At 55.0% G+C, this 18213-nt stretch overlaps 1 protein-coding gene across 7 annotated transcripts in view; it reads left to right on the top strand.

The window, feature by feature from the left end:
- Window positions 1-16977, top strand: part of SEPTIN9 (septin 9) — a 136052-nt gene extending 119075 nt beyond the window's left edge. For all 7 annotated transcript variants that reach the window (XM_015645942.3, XM_015645946.3, XM_015645944.3 and 4 more), the window contains 8 exons: window positions 2421-2549; window positions 2958-3039; window positions 3705-3842; window positions 9151-9268; window positions 11526-11621; window positions 12401-12497; window positions 13974-14025; window positions 14860-16977. In XM_015645942.3, coding sequence (XP_015501428.1) covers window positions 2421-2549; window positions 2958-3039; window positions 3705-3842; window positions 9151-9268; window positions 11526-11621; window positions 12401-12497; window positions 13974-14025; window positions 14860-14995 — 848 coding nt within the window. In that variant the 3' untranslated portion in view covers window positions 14996-16977. The remainder of the gene's footprint in view (window positions 1-2420; window positions 2550-2957; window positions 3040-3704; window positions 3843-9150; window positions 9269-11525; window positions 11622-12400; window positions 12498-13973; window positions 14026-14859) is intronic.
- The last annotated feature ends 1236 nt before the right edge of the window (window positions 16978-18213 follow it).

Below are 18213 nucleotides of genomic sequence, written 5' to 3'. Positions count from 1 at the left end.
GCAGGCTCCCATCCCTCCAGGAGCAGGCTCCCATCCCTCCAGGAGCAGGCTCCCATCCCTCCAGGAGCAGGCTCCCATCCCTCCAGGAGCAGGCTGTGCTGCCTCAGCCCCGCAGCAGTGTGCTGTGCAGACAGGGAGAGATGTTCAGGAGTGGCTCTGCCTTGGCAGCTCTGTGTGTGGTATGGAGGCCCGTGCTGCGGCGCGCCTGGAAAACATTGTTCTGCCCTTGGCAGGCGCTGGGCTGGCTGTTTACAGCCTGGGAATTCGGGGCAGCATAAACAAGTCAGGCTCTGGCCCTCCCAGAAGATGCGGGAGGGATGCAGGAGGAGCAGCACCTCGGGGAAGGGGCAGCAGCCAGCCCTCCTCCTGCTGTGCCTCCCTAGGGATGGGTTTAGCTCCATTACTCTCATCCAGCCTGAGCTGCGAGTCCTTGAGCTGAAATTGTTCCAGTCTCTGGCTTACAGGCAGATGAGGGCAGGGAGGAAGGAGGTGTCCTCCCTTGTCCTGCAGGGGAGGTGGGAACTGAGCATTGCTGCCATGTGGGGGTCACTCCTCACTGGGTCCCTGTGATGGGGCTTTGTGAAAACCCTTTCCCCACTGCAGCAAGATCCCCATTCTAAAGGATTTCACAATCCCAGCCAGAGCTGAGAGGGGGCTGCAGGCTATGGTCAGCTTAGTCCTTTGTCCTCCAAAGTTGCAGAGATAAAGAGAAATGTCTAAATTTTTTAAAATCCCAACCCCAAAGCACATCTTTTGCACCAGTTTTCCATGCAAAGCAGCTGGAAGGAGAGCAGAGGTGGCCAGGCTCAGTTGCATTTTTCCCACTGGATTTCAGTTGTGGGAAAAGGAGTGGGCTGCAAACCAGGGCTGTTGGAAGGGAGCTCTGCCCTGTGCTCAGATGCTGTGTCACAGCCTTAGGGTCCCCAGCTGCACTCTGCTGTGGCTCAGTGAGGTCAGCCTGTGGCTGTGGTGCCAATGGGATATCACACCCTGGCTGCTGGTGGCTCTCACCTCCTTTCCAAGCAGTGCAGCTCCAGCAGCTTGGACAGACAGAAATGCAGAGACCCATTGGCTGGAGCTGGAGCTCTGGCAGCTCCAGTGTCACCCTGATTTCACCTGTCCCCAGTGTGTCACCCTGATTTCACCTGTCCCCAGGGGCTCCATTTAATGGTGAGCAGTGAGAGCTCTGTCTTTGTCTCTGCATGCCCAGCTCCAGGCCTGTTAGTGCCTGGCCCTGTGTTTTTAGGCAGTAGAGGACTGGGAGCACTTCCCCCCAGCCTGGTCCATGTGTTTCTTACTGCCCAGCAGTGACAGTGGCTGTCAAGGAGAGTTTTTCTGTGCTGGATCACAGCCATTGATGGTGTTGCAAACTCAGCTCTAAAACTCCTGTTTGCTCAGGGAGTGGGGTGATGGCAGGAGGTGATTCCCAGTCCTGGTTGGCCCTACTGTTGGCTTTGGCAGCCTGAATGGGCCAGGGCCCTGAAGGATGTGGGTGAAACCTTTGCTTAGGGACAGTCTGTGGGACAAGGACAGGCTGGTGGCAATGCCATGATAGCTGGCTGTAACATGTCTTGGCAGAATGGGGCCATTGGGTCCCCATGGTGTGTGCAGAATCTCTGCAGTGTTTGCAGGGGGCCCAGAACATCTGCTCCCTGGGTTTTGAAGAGTTAATTCTGTTCTCTTTGCTCTGGAAAAATTGTTCTCCAAGCTGATGGGACAGCTGTTCCTGGAGAGTCAGGAGCTGCTCGTGTCCTTTCCGCACAGATCAGCATCAGCTCTGGGATATAAAGCATGAAAATGCTTTTCTAAAAGCTGTTTTTCTAAAGTTGTGGAATCCCATGTGCTTCTTGGGCTGTTGTTTGTGTGATTCAGAGAAGCTCCTGGCGTGGACCTGTGTCTGTGCAGCCAGCTGGGCCAATTGCAGCAGCAAGTCTCTCAGGGAAGCAGCAGCAGATGCAGCAGGGCTGAGGTTTGTAGGATTGTTGCTGCTGTTAGTCCTGTCCAGATAAAGGCTTGCCAAGCTGCTCCAAAGCCTTCCCTGTGGAACTGGACAGAGCAGACTGCAGGAGAGTGAAAGCACAGTTGGGATGTTTTTTCCTGGGGCTCCCTGGTCTCTGTGCCCTGCTGAGCATCACTGCAGCCCTTCAAACATCCCCAGCGCTCTCTGCCTGCCCTCGGGGATTTTGCCTGCTCTTGATTTGCTGCTTTGGAGCCAGGGAGGGGCTTTGCTACCTGCAGCATCCTCCTGGCTGGGCTGGACTCAGCTCCTTGGCTCGGGGGAGCTGCAGGCAAGCAGCTGCTCCTTGTCCCTCCCTCCATCCCTCTGGCAGATCCGCTGCAGGCTGAGTCTGTCAGCAGCCCCATCCCCTGGCCCCTGGCAGAGCAGGGAGTGCTGACTGGGTTATCCTGCTCTCTTGCAGGTCAGAGCGGCTTGGGGAAATCCACGTTAATCAACACGCTCTTCAAATCCAAGATCAGCCGGAAATCTGTACAGCCAGCTGCTGAGGAGAGGATCCCCAAGACCATTGAAATCAAATCCATCACTCATGGTGAGGCTCTGCAGGTCCCACCTGCTGCTTGGCCTTTGGATCCTGCTCTGCCTCGTGTCTCTGGGGACTTCACAGAGTTGTGCACCTCCATAAACCTCTCATCTCTCTGAATGGGCTTTTACCATCCAGAAATGCTTGCAGGGCTGAGAAAGCATCTGTTTTTTATTTACTCATCATCATTGAGTTAATTGTGTTGGAAGGGACCTGTGAGGTAGCCATGGGGGTGGCATTTCAGGGTGGATATGGGGCTGGATCCCTTTGGAGGGCAGATTTGTGCCTCTGAGGGGCTGTGGAGGTGTGTATCTCCCCTGGGAGCAAGCTCCAGCCCTGCCGCCGGTTTTGGGGGGCTGGGCTTGGCCAGAGCAGCCATCAACACTCACCTCTCACACCAGCTTTCCTCCCTTTCAGAGATTGAGGAGAAGGGGGTTCGCATGAAGCTGACAGTCATCGACACGCCGGGCTTTGGGGACCACATCAACAACGAGAACTGGTGAGCTGCTCCTCTGCCCTGGGTGCAGGAGAGTCCCCAGCACACCCTGACCCCCTGCCCAGGGCTGCAGCCTGGCACTGTGCCCCCCTGCTCCGTGGGCAGCAGGAAGGAGGTTGTTGTGGCAGAGCAGTGCCATGCTCCCCGTGAGAGCCACAAACACCCTGCTGTTCCAGCCATGAGACAACCTTTGTTTGTGGCTGGGAGCAGCTGTGTGCCAGCAGGGCCAGCCCCCAGACCCTGCTCATGTGGCTCTGGAGGCTGAACTCTGCCCAGGATCCCTGGCACAGTGTCTGGCTCTGCAGGATGGCCCCTGGCAGGGACCTTGTCCCCACCAGCAGCTGGGCTGGGCTTGTGGCTTTGATTCTGCTCACACTCCTGTGCCATGACAGCGTGCAAGGAGCCAGGGCATGGTCCCAGCACTGTGCTGCTCCACAGCCAGGCCCAGGAGGAGAGAAGGGAGCACTTTTTAGGCACTTGCTTGTCTAAACCAGCCAGTAAATTGCCTCCTGCAGCAGTGCATGGAGTTTCTAAGCAGTGAACACCTGAGGTTTGTGATTTAGGAGATGCTGAGCATCTGCAGGCTCTGCTTCATGCAGTCAGGGCAGGTGGGAGGGTCAGGGTGGTCCAGGTCCCTCAGACCATCCTGTGTTCCCCTCTCTCTGCAGCTGGCAGCCCATCATGAAGTTCATCAACGACCAGTACGAGAAGTACCTGCAGGAGGAGATCAACATTAACCGGAAGAAGCGGATCCCTGACACGCGAGTGCACTGCTGTATTTATTTCATCCCAGCCACGGGCCACTCGTACGTACCCCCTGCTCCCCCAGCCTTCCCTCTCCATGTCCCATCAGCTCAGCCATCTCCCACTTCTGCCTGGGATCCTCACGTGGTTTTTGGGGCTTGAGGAGCTCGAGGATGGCTTGAAGCCGTCCTTAGTGCCGTATCATCTGGAGGCCTTGCAATAACAGAGCTGCTGTACTCCAGAGAAATGTGCTTTCCTCTTCTGAAGGGCCATGAAATCCTCTCTGAGCTCCAGGGAGCTGCTGCCTTTGCTGAGGTCACCTGGCTTGCTCAACCAAGGATGGACACAGGTCTCAAACTGGATGGAGAAGCTACTTTTGCTTGGTGTTTGCAAGCAGAACATTAATTTTTTTCCCCTGACATTGTAAGGGGAGAGGCCAGTTTTCTTTGTGCTTCCAAGGCAGCAAACACCCTTACCCCATAAGGATATTTTGTAGGTTGTTTGACTAGTCTGTAAGTGGGATGCTGTTTATTCAGCCCAGAGTTCTCCTGGCTCTGGCACTTCTCAAGTCATAACATCAAAAGGCCCAGATCTCACTCTGTTTTTTCTTTTCCCTTTTCTGTTTTGGTTTTTTTTTTATCCCCCTCCTAGGCACACAGCCCACCCTGAAAATCTAGGGTGCTTAAAATGTCTTGAAAAATGTGACTTAAAGTATCACAACACAAAACAAGACCTAAGTTTCCTTTTGATTTGTGTCAATTCCTTCCACTTCTGGCTCTGTCTGCACTGGGGATGTTTTTGGGTCTGTTTTCAAAAGTAAACTTAAGCCTCCAGCACTGCATTCATGTCAGCCTTTTCCACTTCCCCATGTGGAGATTTATTCCAATAGAAAAGACTTTGTTTTCCTTCTGTCAGTGGGTAGACCAAAAATGCATCCTTCACTGGAATAAAATGACTGCGTGAGCCAGTTATGCCCCTCTTGTGTAACTGATCAGGAGCAGAGGGGCTGATGAAACATTTATGGCTGAATACAATAGAACAGAGAAGGTTTCAAAGGGAAATGACATTTTTAGGCCAGTCTAACGTGTTGGTCCCACTAATCAGCCCGGATCTGCAGCCCCTGCCTCGGCAGCTCTGACCTGCAGCATTAGCTGTGCTCCAGCTTTTCCTCACCTCTGTGGCTGTTTAACTCTTAAAAAACACATCAGCTGCTCAGAGGGCTGGGAGTGCTGGGTGCCTGCAGTGCAGCAGGGATGTGGAGCCCCGTTGCCGTGTCCCCCGGCGGAGCCTCTCCAGCCGCGCTCTGGTTTCTCTCACCCGCCGGCCAACAGCAATTGTGTGGATTTTCAGCTGCTCTTTTTCCTTCTCTCCAGTGAACATGTGTTTCCAATATCCGAGCTAGCCCAGCAGTTGGGGGCTGTTGTTGCTGAGCCCTGTGCTGATCCTCTTTCAGGAGCCTGGCTGGGGCTGTCCCCGCTGTCACCGGCTCACCCATCCCCTCCTGCCACCCCACAAACCCCCGCAAACCCCGCTGGGAGGGGGAAGTTGGTGGGAAATTTTGCTCCTCTGAGAGTCTGAGCAGGCATTAGGTTTCCTTTCTGCTCTCTTGTGAAGTCCAAATGATGTTTTTCATCATCGTGGAGAGTCTCTCCCCAGTGGTGTCCATAGAAGGGTGACGTGGCCACCTCTCCTGCAGGGAGAGCTGCTGTGACAGTGCTGTAGCAGAGGATCCTGTGTGGGAGCCATGTCTTGGTGTTGTCACACACAGCTGGGTGCAGGTTTGTGCCCTGGATGAGGCAGCAGGTCCATGGTCCCTTGCAGCAGAGAGTGAGAAGGGCATTGAGGTCATTGCTGTGGTGCTTCTTTCTCCAGGAGGTGACTGGGAGGATGGCAGTGGCTGGTAGAGCTGCACTGGGGACATTGTCACCCAGCTCCAGAGAGCCCCAGCACGCCCCCATGGCACCATCCACGTGCTCCACTCACCATCCCAGGTGCTCGGTGCTGCCCACCTGGGCTGTGCTTGCACGGGTGTTGGTTGCTGCTGCTGGTGATGTGGATGGGCATGGCACAGGACTCCCTGTGGATGCTGCAGGCAGCTGGCTGAATCCTGCCAGGTCACTGGGTGAGAGCTTTCCTAAATAAAAAGGAGTGAAGCAGAGTTGGTGCAGAAATTTGGAGGCCAGAGCAGAGGACTGCTTGGCTCTGTCTCAGTCCTGCCCTCCCATCCAGGCAGCTCCAGGGTTAATCAGCAGAGAAGTTTCTGCTGCCTGAGGGAGTTCACAAGGGAGTTCAGGACAGGCTTTACAGCCCATCCAGTTCACACACAGCCTGTAACACTCCCATGTAACCATGCCTGTGAAGGCTGAGGATGATGCTGGCAGGGGCTTCCAGCTGCAGCTGCACAAGCCTGGCCCTGCCACCCAATAAATATCCCTGCTCTGACCCGTGCAAGGCTCTGTTCAGCTCAGGATTGGCTCTGGAACTCTGCCTGGCCTCATCAGTCCCTCTCCTGCCTCTACCAGGGCTGGTGGCTCAGGAACTGCCACCCACTGCCTCTTTCCCCCCTGGCTGCCCCTCTCAGGTGCCCACCAGCTCCTGGGAGCAGGTGATGGGGCTGGGCGGCTGCTGGGTCCTCACTGGTGTTTGCTGAACACCCAGCTCAAATTCCTGCTGTTAGTTTGATCTGGGGCACAACCAAAAGGAAATTACTTTGCAGCTCACTGTGGATTTTGATTCCCGCACCAGCGTTTCAGGGGAGCCAGCAGGAGCCTGTGCTTAGATGCTGTCTGTGCACAGTGGCAGAAATAAGGCGTGTTCTGGGCACCACAGTGTGTGCCCAGCCCTGGCAAGGCGTGCCCAGCCTCCCCCAAGCCCAGGGCAGGAGGGGGTGAGGGAACAACCAGCACCAGCTGGAGGGGCTGCAGCCCATGCTGCACCTCCTGCTGCTGCCACTCCCCTTCGAGCTCCTCCACCCCTCCCAGCAAAGCCCAAAATGTGGATGCTATAAGTTAATAATATCAGGGCTCATCTGGGGAAGGGGAAGAAAATTGATTTTTTTTTCTTTAGCCTTCCTTTCTCTTCTGTGATGTGCCTGGAGCAAATAGCACTTGTCACCACCTTAATCCATGTGTTTTCCTTCGATGTCTTCACATGAATGTGATGTGTAGCTACAGGCAGGCATTGTTCTTAGTGGAAAGTTTCACTTCCTTTTACATAATTAAGGTTTTGGGGCAGCTGCCTACCTAGCAGGAGCTGATAGAATATCTAGAAACTTGTAGAAAACCCTAAACACACACAGTTTGCTCTGCTGGGGTGTCCCTTGGTGGTCTCAGGGTGGTGAACTCTGTGGATGAGGCACTTGCAGGAGCCCATGGGAGCAGAAAGTTGTGTCAGAGCTGTCTGGGTGCAGATGGACAGGTCACTGTGCCTGGGGGATGCTGCTGGACACAGCAGGGTGTGGGCAGGCTCTGCCTCCTCTCCAGCTCACTGTGGCACCCTCGGCATCCTCCGGATGTGTGAGGGATCTGAGGGATGGAACTGAGCTTTTAACATGTAGATTTAGCTGAAACTCAAATGTCTGCATGCTTGTGGATTCATCTGCATTCGCTCTGTATGCATCCTGGTCTTTAAAAAAAAAGCTGATGAAAGAGGCAGGAACACAGGCTCAGTGGGGAAGAAGCTTTTAGAGGAGAAAAATTGTTTGGAAAATAGCAAAGAGAGAGGAGGGGAAAGAATTCTGCTGGGAAAGGAGCATTACTGCATTACTTCCTTGGAGGTCTGGGAAATACATTATGCAGAGCTCCAAACAATGTTTGCCAGCAGCAAGTCAGCTTAGATGTGTCCATGGGGGGTTCCTTGTGTTTTTTTCTATTCTTTTTTCCCCTTTAATAGCCCAAATCTCTCTTTCCTGGGGCCCAGGGTGATCTGTGACCCTGTGTTTGTGTTAGGAACTCGTTTGTCCCTGTGCTAATGATGTGCTGGGGGCTGTGTGTGTTGTTGGTGTGTGGGGACAAGATCCACCTGGCACAGTCCAGCTCCATCCCTGGGAGAGAGAGGGTGACCAGGGGAAGGTTCAGCTGGGTCACCAGTGCTGGGGCAGCCTTGAGCTGCTGTTTTCAGATCAGCTGGAGCTGCCTGGGTCTCTCTGGGGGTCAATGTCCCTCCCTCAGCACTGGAGCCAGGCAGGGGTGTCCCTGTGGGATGGGGACACTGCCTGGTGGCTGCTGTGGGGCTGGAGCAGTCCCTTCCCCTGTGCACTCCTGTGCCTGGGTCTGCAGGGCTCTCTGAGCCCTTTGAGGGCTCGAGGAGACCCTGGTGGGGTTTGGTTTGAGTGTGTTGGCAGTGGGTGCTCTCTTGGCCCTCAATGAGGGCTCATTTCAAACGGGCTCCTGCCCCAGAGGTGATCCTGGACCCTGGGACCTTTAGGTTTCCTTTTCAAGGCAACACCTGCTCAACTGTGCTGCATGTCCCCATCACCTTCACAGCCACCGAGGGGGACCTGCAGCACCTGGAGGAGTCCCAGGGAGGGTTTTCTCCTGGTTTGGGACCCTCAGCAGTTAAAACACCTTCGTGGAGGGCCGAGGAGTGGGGGGGATCATGGCCAGGTGCCTTCATTGCTGTCTGCAGGCCTTGGACATGGGGCAGTGTGGAAGTGGAGCTGTGTCCCTGCTGTCAGCAGGGAGGGATTTCCCGAGGCGCTGATCACTGGGGTTATGCAATCTCTGCAGCTCTCCTCTGCTGAGACTTCTGTTGTAGAATTTTCTGACATTCTCGCCCTCTGGAACGAGCAGCATCTCTTCTGTGCTCTGTGAGCCCCTGGAGAATTTCCAGAGCTTTTTTTAATCCCAGCTGATGAATGTGAGAGGCACTCCCGGTTTGTGCAATGAACTGGTGCTCAGCACAGTGTGAGTGTGAGCAGGGACAGTCACCTGTGGCCATTTCCACGTTGTGCTGTCCCTGGATGGTCGGTGACAGCTGGGATAGAGCTGGAGCAGGTTTTGATTTGTACATGGCAGCGGGCTGGCCCTGCAGCCAGCATCGTCCTGCTCTCATCCCAGCACCACCAAGGACACCAGTAGCTCTGGGCAAGTTCCTGCAGTCCTCTGTGGCCATGCAGAGATAAAAGTCCTCTGCCACTTCACGGGGCTTTGTGAGGGAGGCTTCACAGACGATAATGGCAGCTTTGAAAGGGAAATGTTTAAAAGTGTTTTCAAACCCTCTCTGCTGCTGTTGCACTTTTAAGAAAATGTCTTTACTTGTCCTATCTGAAAGGAAGTGATTCCCTCTCTGTCTGCTCTTGGGATGCCCCTCCCTGCCAGGGGACTGCAGCAGCCTCGGAGTGCAAATCCCCTTTTTCCTGCTGTTTTCCAGGCTCCGGCCGTTGGACATCGAGTTCATGAAGCGCCTGAGCAAAGTGGTCAACATCGTCCCTGTGATCGCCAAAGCCGACACGCTAACGCTGGAGGAGAGGGACTACTTCAAACAACGGGTAAGGGGCTGCTGCCTCCTCCCAGGGCTCCCAGCCGTGGTCCCCCAGCCCTGCTGCCCCTGCTCCCCTCGTGGCTGTCCTGGCAGGGCTGTGCAGGCAGTGCCTGGCCGGGAGCCCAGCGCATTCCTCCGGCCGCAGCTCGGAGCGATCCCGCGTGGCCGCAGGGCAGGCCTGCTCTCCAAGCACTTCCTCGTGTTTCTCTTGGATCTTTGTCAGAGCAGGATAAGTTTGGAGCTCTACGTCTCCAGGCCTGCTTCTCCTGCCTCCTTTGTTATTGTTGTTGTTATTTTCAGGCTGGTTTCTGTTATTTTGGGAGGCTGATGCGTGTAGGGGCTGGAAAACCCTCCCTTTGCAGCATTGTGTACTGATACAGGAACCAGTCAAAAATGTGTGGGTTTGCTGAGCTCAGCTGGGCAAGATTTAAGAGGGAAGCAAGGTATGAAATTCCCGTGGTTGGGAGCTGAGGAGGGGCTGCATCCACAGCAAGGCACAGGCTTTGCTCTGAGAGGTGGAGGTGGCCCGTTTGGGGGTTTAGTAATGGACTGTAAATCTGTTTGTGTGGGTGATGGATGGCGCTGCAGGTGTGATGGCCTCAGCATTCCCTGCACAAGTAAAAACCACCGAGCTCCTTGATCCATGAGTCTGACCTGGGAGAAGTAAAGGGAAAGAGAGTCCTGCCAAAAGGGTAGTTTTAGGGGCCACTCCTTTGGTTATGGACAGGATGACAGCTTAGGCAGGGGTGGTTCCATTCCCCCTTGCAGCAGAAGGTGAGCTGCTCATTCCCACACCAGTGTGGGAGCCTCTCCTTCCCAGTTCTTAACAAGCAGCATCAGGCACTGAAATATCCAGTCTGGTTTTGGGGGCTGAATCCAAACTCTCCAAGCAATTTCCTTGGCTGGAGGCTGGCTGGGAGTGGAGCTGAGGGGTGAGCCAGGCTGGGCTGGCTTGCCTTGTCAGGCTGTTTGCACGGAGCTCTGCAGGGAGCTGGGGAGGGGACACGGAGGGTTGAGTCCATGGTGCCACATCTGCTCTCTGTGGTGGCTTTTGCAGGCTGCTGGCTCCATTCAGAGGTTACCAGTGCACACATCCCTGTGTCTGGCTGGCTCTGGCACTACCAAGTCAGTCTGGGACCTCAAATGTCACCTGAGCACCCTTGGCTGCTGATACCATGGAAGAGCATGGGGACAGTGCCTGGCTCTCCTGCTCTGCACTGGCCCAGCACAGGACGAGCTCACCCTATCTCTGATTGCTTCCTGATTATAACCAGACCTCCCAAATCCTTCCAGATGGAGGGAGAAACACATCGTGTGTTTGCTCCCAGCAGATGAGAGGGCAGGAAATCAGGCCAGGTGGGCACAGGCTGGGACCTTTTCCACTCATGCCAGTGTGCCTGTGTGTGTGCTTCCAAAAGCAGAGCCCTGTCTGCATCTGGGGGTGGTAGGTTTTGGGTTTGGATGGGGTGAGCAGGGGATGTGGAGCACCAGCCTGGCTGCAGTGCCAGTGCTGTGCTGAGTGAGTGCAATTGCTCCCTGGAGTTGGCTTTGTTGGGTTGTTCCCCTAAGCTCAGTGTGTGGGTTTGGTGGGGGATGGGAGGCTGGCTGGGGGCATCCCCTGGGCTGGATCCACTCCTTTGCCAGCCTGCACTGTAGGACTGGAGTTACTGCCATAGGAAGTGGTGGGAGCTGCTGCCAGCCTGGGTTGGGGTTTGCAGAGTTGTAGGAGAAGGTTGATCCTTCAAGCTCCCTGTGAGCTGAGCCTCTAGCCAGGAATCAGATTTCAGCATCTCTTGGCGTTACACAGAGGCAAAGTCCTCCCATGCTGTGTCCTTGTCCCCTCAGATCAAGTTCCTTTTGCAAAGAGTGTAAACAAACACCAGAGAGCAGCTTTTCACCTTTGTGTTACAAGCCTGGCAGCTGCGTTCCCCTTTGTTTGGGCAGCTTGGGTTGTCTTGTTGTCTTTTCCAATCCCTAAACAGCATCCAGCTCATGTTGCTTCATCTCACTCTCTGCCTGAGCTGTGTCTTGGCACCAGGTTCTTGCAGAGGTTCCAGGGCAAGCTCTTGGTGGGTGTGTGGCAGGTGAGCCCAGGTCCCTGTGCCCCAGGTGGGCAGTGTTCAGGATAGAGAGGGAGGAAGCTGCTGCTGGACGTGGCTGTGACTGGTGGCCATCACTCAGAGAGCCCTTTGGGAGCAGCTGCAGTGCAGTGCAGCTCCTGTGCCTGCCTGTCCTTCACCTGTCCCTCTGCTCTTCTCTCCTAGATAATGGCTGATCTCCTGGCCAACGGGATCGACGTGTATCCCCAGAAGGAGTTTGACGAGGACTCTGAAGATCGGCTGGTGAACGAGAAATTCCGGGTCAGTGCAGGGGCTGTGGCCCTGCAGCTCCAGGGGCTGGGGATGTCCTGGGGGTTCCCTTCCAAAAAGCCTCTGTTTTCTTCCCCAAGCTGCTGTGCCCTGTCCATGGGATCCTGCCAGAGCTCAGGGCAGGGGGGGAAGGAGGGTGAGAAAGGCTTGTGGGGAAGGTGTCCTGTCCATACTCCTTCCCCATCTCCACCCCTGCCAGGTGTCCTCAGCAGAGGGTCCATGGGCCCTGCCCCAGGCTCAGGGGACAGAGGTGCCTGCCCATCCCTGGCTAGGGCAGCAGCCTTCCCAGCCCTCTGAGGGAATTTTATCTGTAGGCTGCCTGCAATTCCATGCTACAGGAATCAGACAGTATTTTTTGGCACAATAAAGTGGAATGGACAAATTGGAGGAAGAAAAATATTTTAGTGACTCTGAAGTTCAAAGACACCAGCTTGGATCAGGAAATGAGTTGCCCACAGGTTGTCAGATGCTGGGGGCAATTCCCAGGAAGGCTCTGGGACACCTTTGCTCCAGCTGTAGATGGTGCCTGCCAAAGAGGGACTGGAGTAGGCTGGGTTTGGGCTGGCTTTAGGCTGGGCACATGTGCAAGAGCTGCTGGTACCCAGTCCTGTGGGCCCTGGCAGACAGCACTGCTCAGGAGCATCAGGGGAAAACCAACTCATCCCATGAAACCCTTCTGGAAACAGCTCAGTGCAGGACTTTGATTGCTGGTTTGATTTCCTGAGCAGTTCTCAGGAAGAAATCACAGCCTTGTTTTTCTCTTTCCACAGGAAATGATCCCATTTGCAGTGGTGGGCAGTGACCAGGAGTACCAGGTGAATGGAAGAAGAATCCTTGGCAGGAAGACCAAGTGGGGCACCATTGAAGGTACCTTATCCTTGCTTCCCCACCTGAGCCCACCTCCCTGGCAGAAGGCAATAAAGTCCAAACCCAGCAGCAGGAGTTGAGGTGGATGTGGAGCTTCCCTGCCCCTCCAAAAAAGTTTGAGGACTGGAAACACCTTGGCCACTTAACCTGTGCTGGGCTCCTGGGCCTTTTTTTATCTTGGGGGGCTGCTGAGTGCTGGAGGGGACATTTCAGGGGGTCTCATGGCCTGGCTTGTGCTTCTTGCACAGCTCATTGCCTGATGGCAGGATTTGAGGGCACACCAGTGCCATCCCCGTGTCCCCAAGTCCCTGTTAGAACCTTCCCCTGGCAGCTGTACCCTCCACCATGCCTTTGCTTGGTGCCCTTGTGGGATCTCTTCCATTTCTCATTGGCATCTCCCTTTTTTCTCCATTTTAAAGCCATGGTTTCAAGGCTAGATGAAAGCTCCTGGCTCCAGCACATCTACTCATTTCCCTGTTCATGGTTTCTGGCAGCCAGCTGGCTCATCTCCAGTGCCACCCCTCTCATCTTCCTCCCCTTCACTTCACGGCTTCCTGTCATTTACAAGTCTTTTTAATAGGAATCCTGTGTTGAGGGATGGTTTAACAAAGCTGCCAGGAAAATCTGTATTTTGAAGCTCTGCTGCCCTCTTGTGCTGTGTCCCTGAACATTTTGAGTTCGATGGGATTCATTAAACCCTCCCCTTCTACTTGTGGCATCTGCCTTCAGCACAGGCAGATCCCCAGGACACAGCCATGATAACAGGCAGCCTTTGCACAGCAGAGTTGTTTTTGTTTTGCCATTCCTGTGTGATATTTAATGGTTGCACTCGATGATCTTAGAGGTCTTCTCCAACATAAAGGATTCTGCTGTTCTGTGTACAGGATTGTTTGGTTAAAAAAAAAAAAAAATTAAGAAGGAATTCTTTTTCTAAATTGAGTAAAATTAGGGGTAAAATAGCAGCTATCAGACTGTGGTGGAGCAGCACCCTTTGATTTTTCCCTGTTGCAGGCACTCCTCCTGCCAGCAGCAGCCTTTGACTCAGGAGTTCATGTCCTTGCACAGCTGTCACCAGTGAGCTGCAGGATGCTGCAGGGTGCTCATGGCCAAGCCACAGATGCAACTCTGTGGAGACATGCCTGCTGCTCTCTGCAAAGCTCAGCATGGCCCTTCCCCTGTCTTGTTTGGGGTTCTGGGGGTCCCAGCATTGTGCTGGGGGTGCTGCTGGGAGCTCCCTCGTGGGTGGGACACTGGTGAGGGGCTGTGGGTGCTCAGTCAAACCTCACCAGGGCTGAGCTGGGGCGAGGACCTGGTGCCAGCTTTACAGCAGCAAAGAGGACTCCTGAGTCCTGCACTTGTCCCCTGGGGTGTCAGTGCCCACCTGAGCCCCCCACACGCTGGGGAAGCCCCCAGGTGCTGCTTGCCCGGGGTGCTGGCCACGGGTGCTCACTGATGGGTTTCTGTCTCTCTTGCCAGTGGAGAACACGACACACTGTGAGTTCGCGTACCTGCGGGACCTCCTCATCAGGTCAGTGCCCTGTCCCCAGAGCCTTTGGTCACCAGGTGGCATCCAGGGAAAGGGGACAGCCCAGCACAGCAGGAGGCAGCTGCTGCTTTGCTCTGCTGCTCCATCCCTCCAGCCTCCATCCCTCCAGCCTCCATCCCTCCAGCCTCCATCCCTGCCTTCCCTCCCAGCTGCAGCCCCTCTGCAAGGGGTGGCCCCACTCCTCAGGGGCTTTTCTCAGCTGCAGTGCTGAGTTCAAGGGGGAGAGGAGCAGTGGAGGGGTCAGGACACACTCCAGGATTGCTGGCAGGGTGGCTCCAGCTTGCCTGCCAGCAGCTTTTGGCCTTAGTCCCTCACCAGTGCCAGATGTCAGCCCCAGTTCAGTGACATCACCCATCACTGGGATGTGCTTGTGGAGTCTGGCTGGTGGCTGGTCCCTCTTGAAAGAAGTGTCCCTGCTGTGGGGGAGAGGGAGGCTGAGCCCCCTGGGCTTGCTAGAGGGGGGCATTGGGCTCCTCCCCAGTTTGCCTGCAAGGTGAGCTCTGCACACGTGATCTGTTGCTGGCAGAGTTGTGTGAGGCTACAGAACCTCAGCCCAGGACTGGCAGGGTTGGGATCTCCCTGGGTGGGTGTTCTGCAGCCACAGGTCCTGTGTCCCCAAGCCCAGGTGAAGCCTTCTGCTCCTGCTGCCCAAAAACGCTGCCCATTATTGCCTTTACCTCCCTCCAGTGCCCTACAGGCACCGTTAACAGCAAGGCAGGAGGGGACATCGGGACTGGGGCACGTTTGGGGTGCAGAGGCCGGGCTGGCCGAGCTGTGCCCAGCAAGGTGCGATTGCTCCATCTCCCTTCCCTGCAGGACACACATGCAGAACATCAAGGATATTACCAGCAACATCCACTTCGAAGCCTACAGGGTGAAGAGGCTGAACGAGGGCCAGAGCTCTCTGTCCAACGGCGTGGCCGACAAAGAGCTGGTGGCCAACGAAATGTAACCGACCCGCGCCGCAGCCAGGACCTCGCTCGCTCACGCTCGCTATCTCTCCCCTCTTCCCCCTTTATTTTTATATAAATCCTCTGCCACTGTCCCTCTTGCCCTGGTCCCTGACCCCCTGCCGTGTTAACTGACCAAATAACCAGACGTGGAGCGGGGTGGCCGCTCTCCCTCTGCTTTGTGCCGTGAGTTTTGTGCTCAGCCCCCAGAGCGGCGTCCCTGGGCCGGGGACTGTCCCTCTGTGGAGGCTGGGCTCTAGCTTGCCCCCAGCTCTGGCCCCACAGCCAAAGCCAGGGGAGCAGATCTGTGGGGCCAGCAGGGTTGGGGTGCTCTGGGAGCCCTTCCAGCCCCTCCATGCAGGGGCTCTTCTCCGTCCATTCAATTGAGGGTTCCTCCAGGTGAATGTAGCCTTCGGAAGCAAGGTACGGTGGGATGAAGAGAGCAAGGCAGTGCCACCCTTGTCTCCTGCCACCTCCTCCGAGCCCTCTGCAGCCCTCTGGGACCCACCAGCCCCCAACCCAGCCCCTGTACCCTGTCTACATGCAATAAACTGGGAGTGTTTAGGTGTCACCTCACCTGTCACCGACCCCCGGCCAGGCAGAGCGACCTGCTTTGGGAGAAGTGCCTTTTCAGACTGTGACCTTGCAATAGCGTGGGAGAGGGGAGGGAGGGCCTGCCTTGTCTGTCTTTGCAGCCTGTAAAAAGGCTGTGAACCTCCACAGAGACTCTGGTTCCCTCTCCCTTGGGCCAGAGCTGTGGCTGATGTCCTGGGAACACTTGTGTATTTATTTGTCATTCAGTCGGGTGGTGGCGTTCAGTTGTCTGCTGAAGGCTCGGAGTGCTGAAAGGGCTGAGCGTGGAACTTGGTCTCTGCAAAGCAGTGGTGGGAGGCAGAGGGTTGTCCTGTCTGACCCTTGTGATTCCTGGGCTTTTCCCTGCATCAGAGGGGTCTCTTGGGTATCTGTTAATTCCTTTTCATTTCCTGGGTCCCCTGTGTGCTGTGTCCAGGGGAGATGCTCCTGTTTTGCCGGTCCTTGTGCAGGGCTCTGTGCATGTGCTGACCGAGCCCTGCAGCTGTGGGGGGGTGTCTGTGGGTGCTGCTCCCCCTGCTCTGCCCCCAGAGCCTCGTCTTTCCGTGTGTCTCCAGTAAATCAGACCCTGCAAGCGTTAGGTAGCACTGTGACACAGGAGCAGGGGATCCTGGAGCAGAGCTCTGCAGTCCTGCCCCTCTCCCCAGCTCCCTTGGCCTTTCTGGTGTCCACCAGGCTCCCAATCCTCTCTAAGGGAAAAAACTTCCTGCAAATCACCCATTTTTGGGGGCACACACTGAAGTGGCAGCGTGTCTCATCCTCTGGCACTGGAAGGCACCTGCAGAGCCCTGGGGGGACAGAGCCTGGCTCAGCACAGGTGACCAGCAGGAGGGAGGATTTGCTCTCCCCAGGTGTTCAGGGGCTCCCCACACATCCCCCAGCAGCCAAAGGGGTGTGGACAGGGGGGTGCATTGTGAGAATCCCTTCTCCCCTTTATTCATATTCCCCCTCCACAGCAGCCCCACAGAGCTGTTGGGGAACAGCAGCTCTCTACTTGCTGACTTGCTATATTTTAGCAAAAACAACAACAAAAATCGTGTTAACTAAAAAAAATTATATATTTCAAGTGTTAAAAAAGGACTAAAAGGGGAGAAAAAAATCTCTTGTGTGAGGCACTTCTGCAAATGCCATCTTAAACTTTTTTTTTTCCTCTAGTTGGTATCTCAAGCTGAGCCAAGCAAGACACGCCGCTTTCTCCTTTGTAACCTGACTTTTTTTTTTTTTTGGAAGGAAAAAAAAAAAAGAAAATAATACAATAAAAAAAACCTTCATCCAGATCTATTAAAATGGCCTTTTGGGGGTTATAAGCATTATGAAAATTTAGTCCATTTTTGTATAAATAATAGTGTTTAATATGTATTTCCCAAAATAAATGTTTCGAATGCAAATAGAAGGAGGCTTGTTTGGAAATGTCTGTTCCCAGCTGTGGGGTAATCGTTGCTGCAGGGACCCTGTAGGGCTGGGGGTCATGGGAGAGTCCAGCCCCAGAAGTGCCCTGTTTAGGGTGAAAGATAATTCCTCATCCCACCTCAGATCCCTGCCCCAGGTACCCTACAGAGTGCTGGAGCTGATCCTGCTGAGCGTTTTTGGGATGGAGCCAGCCTGTTCCTGAGGGGGGCAGGTGGATCCTGCCCCTCTGCTTCCACGCTGAAGCTGTTCCCACCGTGCTTCCTGGTTTCTTTAAGAAGTGGTTTGCCCCTGGTTCAAGAGCAGGAGCTTGTCTTTCACACCAATGTGGCTGTGGCTCCACGGGCAGATGCTCCTCAAAACCCTTTGTGAGTGCAGGGTTGGCCTGGGGATGCCCTTGGAAGCTGGCTTCCCTTGGAGGATTGGCCATCCTGAAAAGCACATTTTTCCCTGGTGTGAGAGCTCTGACACTCCCCTCTGGTGGTTCCATCTGTCTGACGTGTTCATTGCATTCTTCCCCCCAAGCAGGTAACTGGGAATCCACCTGGACACTCCAGGGTGACCAGCTCTAAGTGACCCTGCTTACCTGGGGCTGGAGAAGTGACTTCCACAGCTCCTCTCCAGCCCCAGCCCCTCTGGGATGCTGTGCACGAAGACAAGCCCAGCAGAACAGCACTCAGGTCGGATTCCTGTGGTGCTCTAGAGCACAGGGCAGGTTTATGAACATTTTAACTCTGCTTTTCTGCTGGGTTTTGGTGAATTCAGTGAATTGTCTCATCTCACATGGCAGCCAGTGAGGTGTGCAGTGATGGGCCCCCCTTTGCTCAGTGCCAAACCCATCAAAACCCTTCCATTTGTTGAGCTGCTCAGCAGTTCTGTGGTTGCTTTAGCCCCAGTCCCCCTTACCCCCAGAGCTCACAAATGATTCCTGGGTGAGAAGCAGCAAAGTCAAGGTGTTCTCACTGTTGTAACCAGAGCAAGACCCAGAACAAAAGCTCCTAAGGAGGGAGCAGGGAAAATCAAGGTGTAGTTGTAGCATCGCCTTGCTCCTGGAGGAATCTACAGCAGTTTCCCCCATACTGTGGGGTTTTTCTTGTGCTGCGATTTTGGGGTTTTTTTTGAGTTTTCCTCATTGCTGGTGTCTGAGCATGTGAGGGAGAGGGGACAGAGGGTGCTCCAGGGCTTCCCAGGCAGAGGCTGGAATCTGAGTGTGTCCATGGAG

Source organism: Parus major, chromosome 18 (genome assembly GCF_001522545.3).
Source record: "Parus major isolate Abel chromosome 18, Parus_major1.1, whole genome shotgun sequence".
NCBI classification, from domain to species: Eukaryota; Metazoa; Chordata; class Aves; order Passeriformes; family Paridae; genus Parus; species Parus major.
The sequence above is the reverse complement of the archived record's forward strand: the minus strand, read 5'-3'. Positions and strand labels throughout refer to the sequence as shown.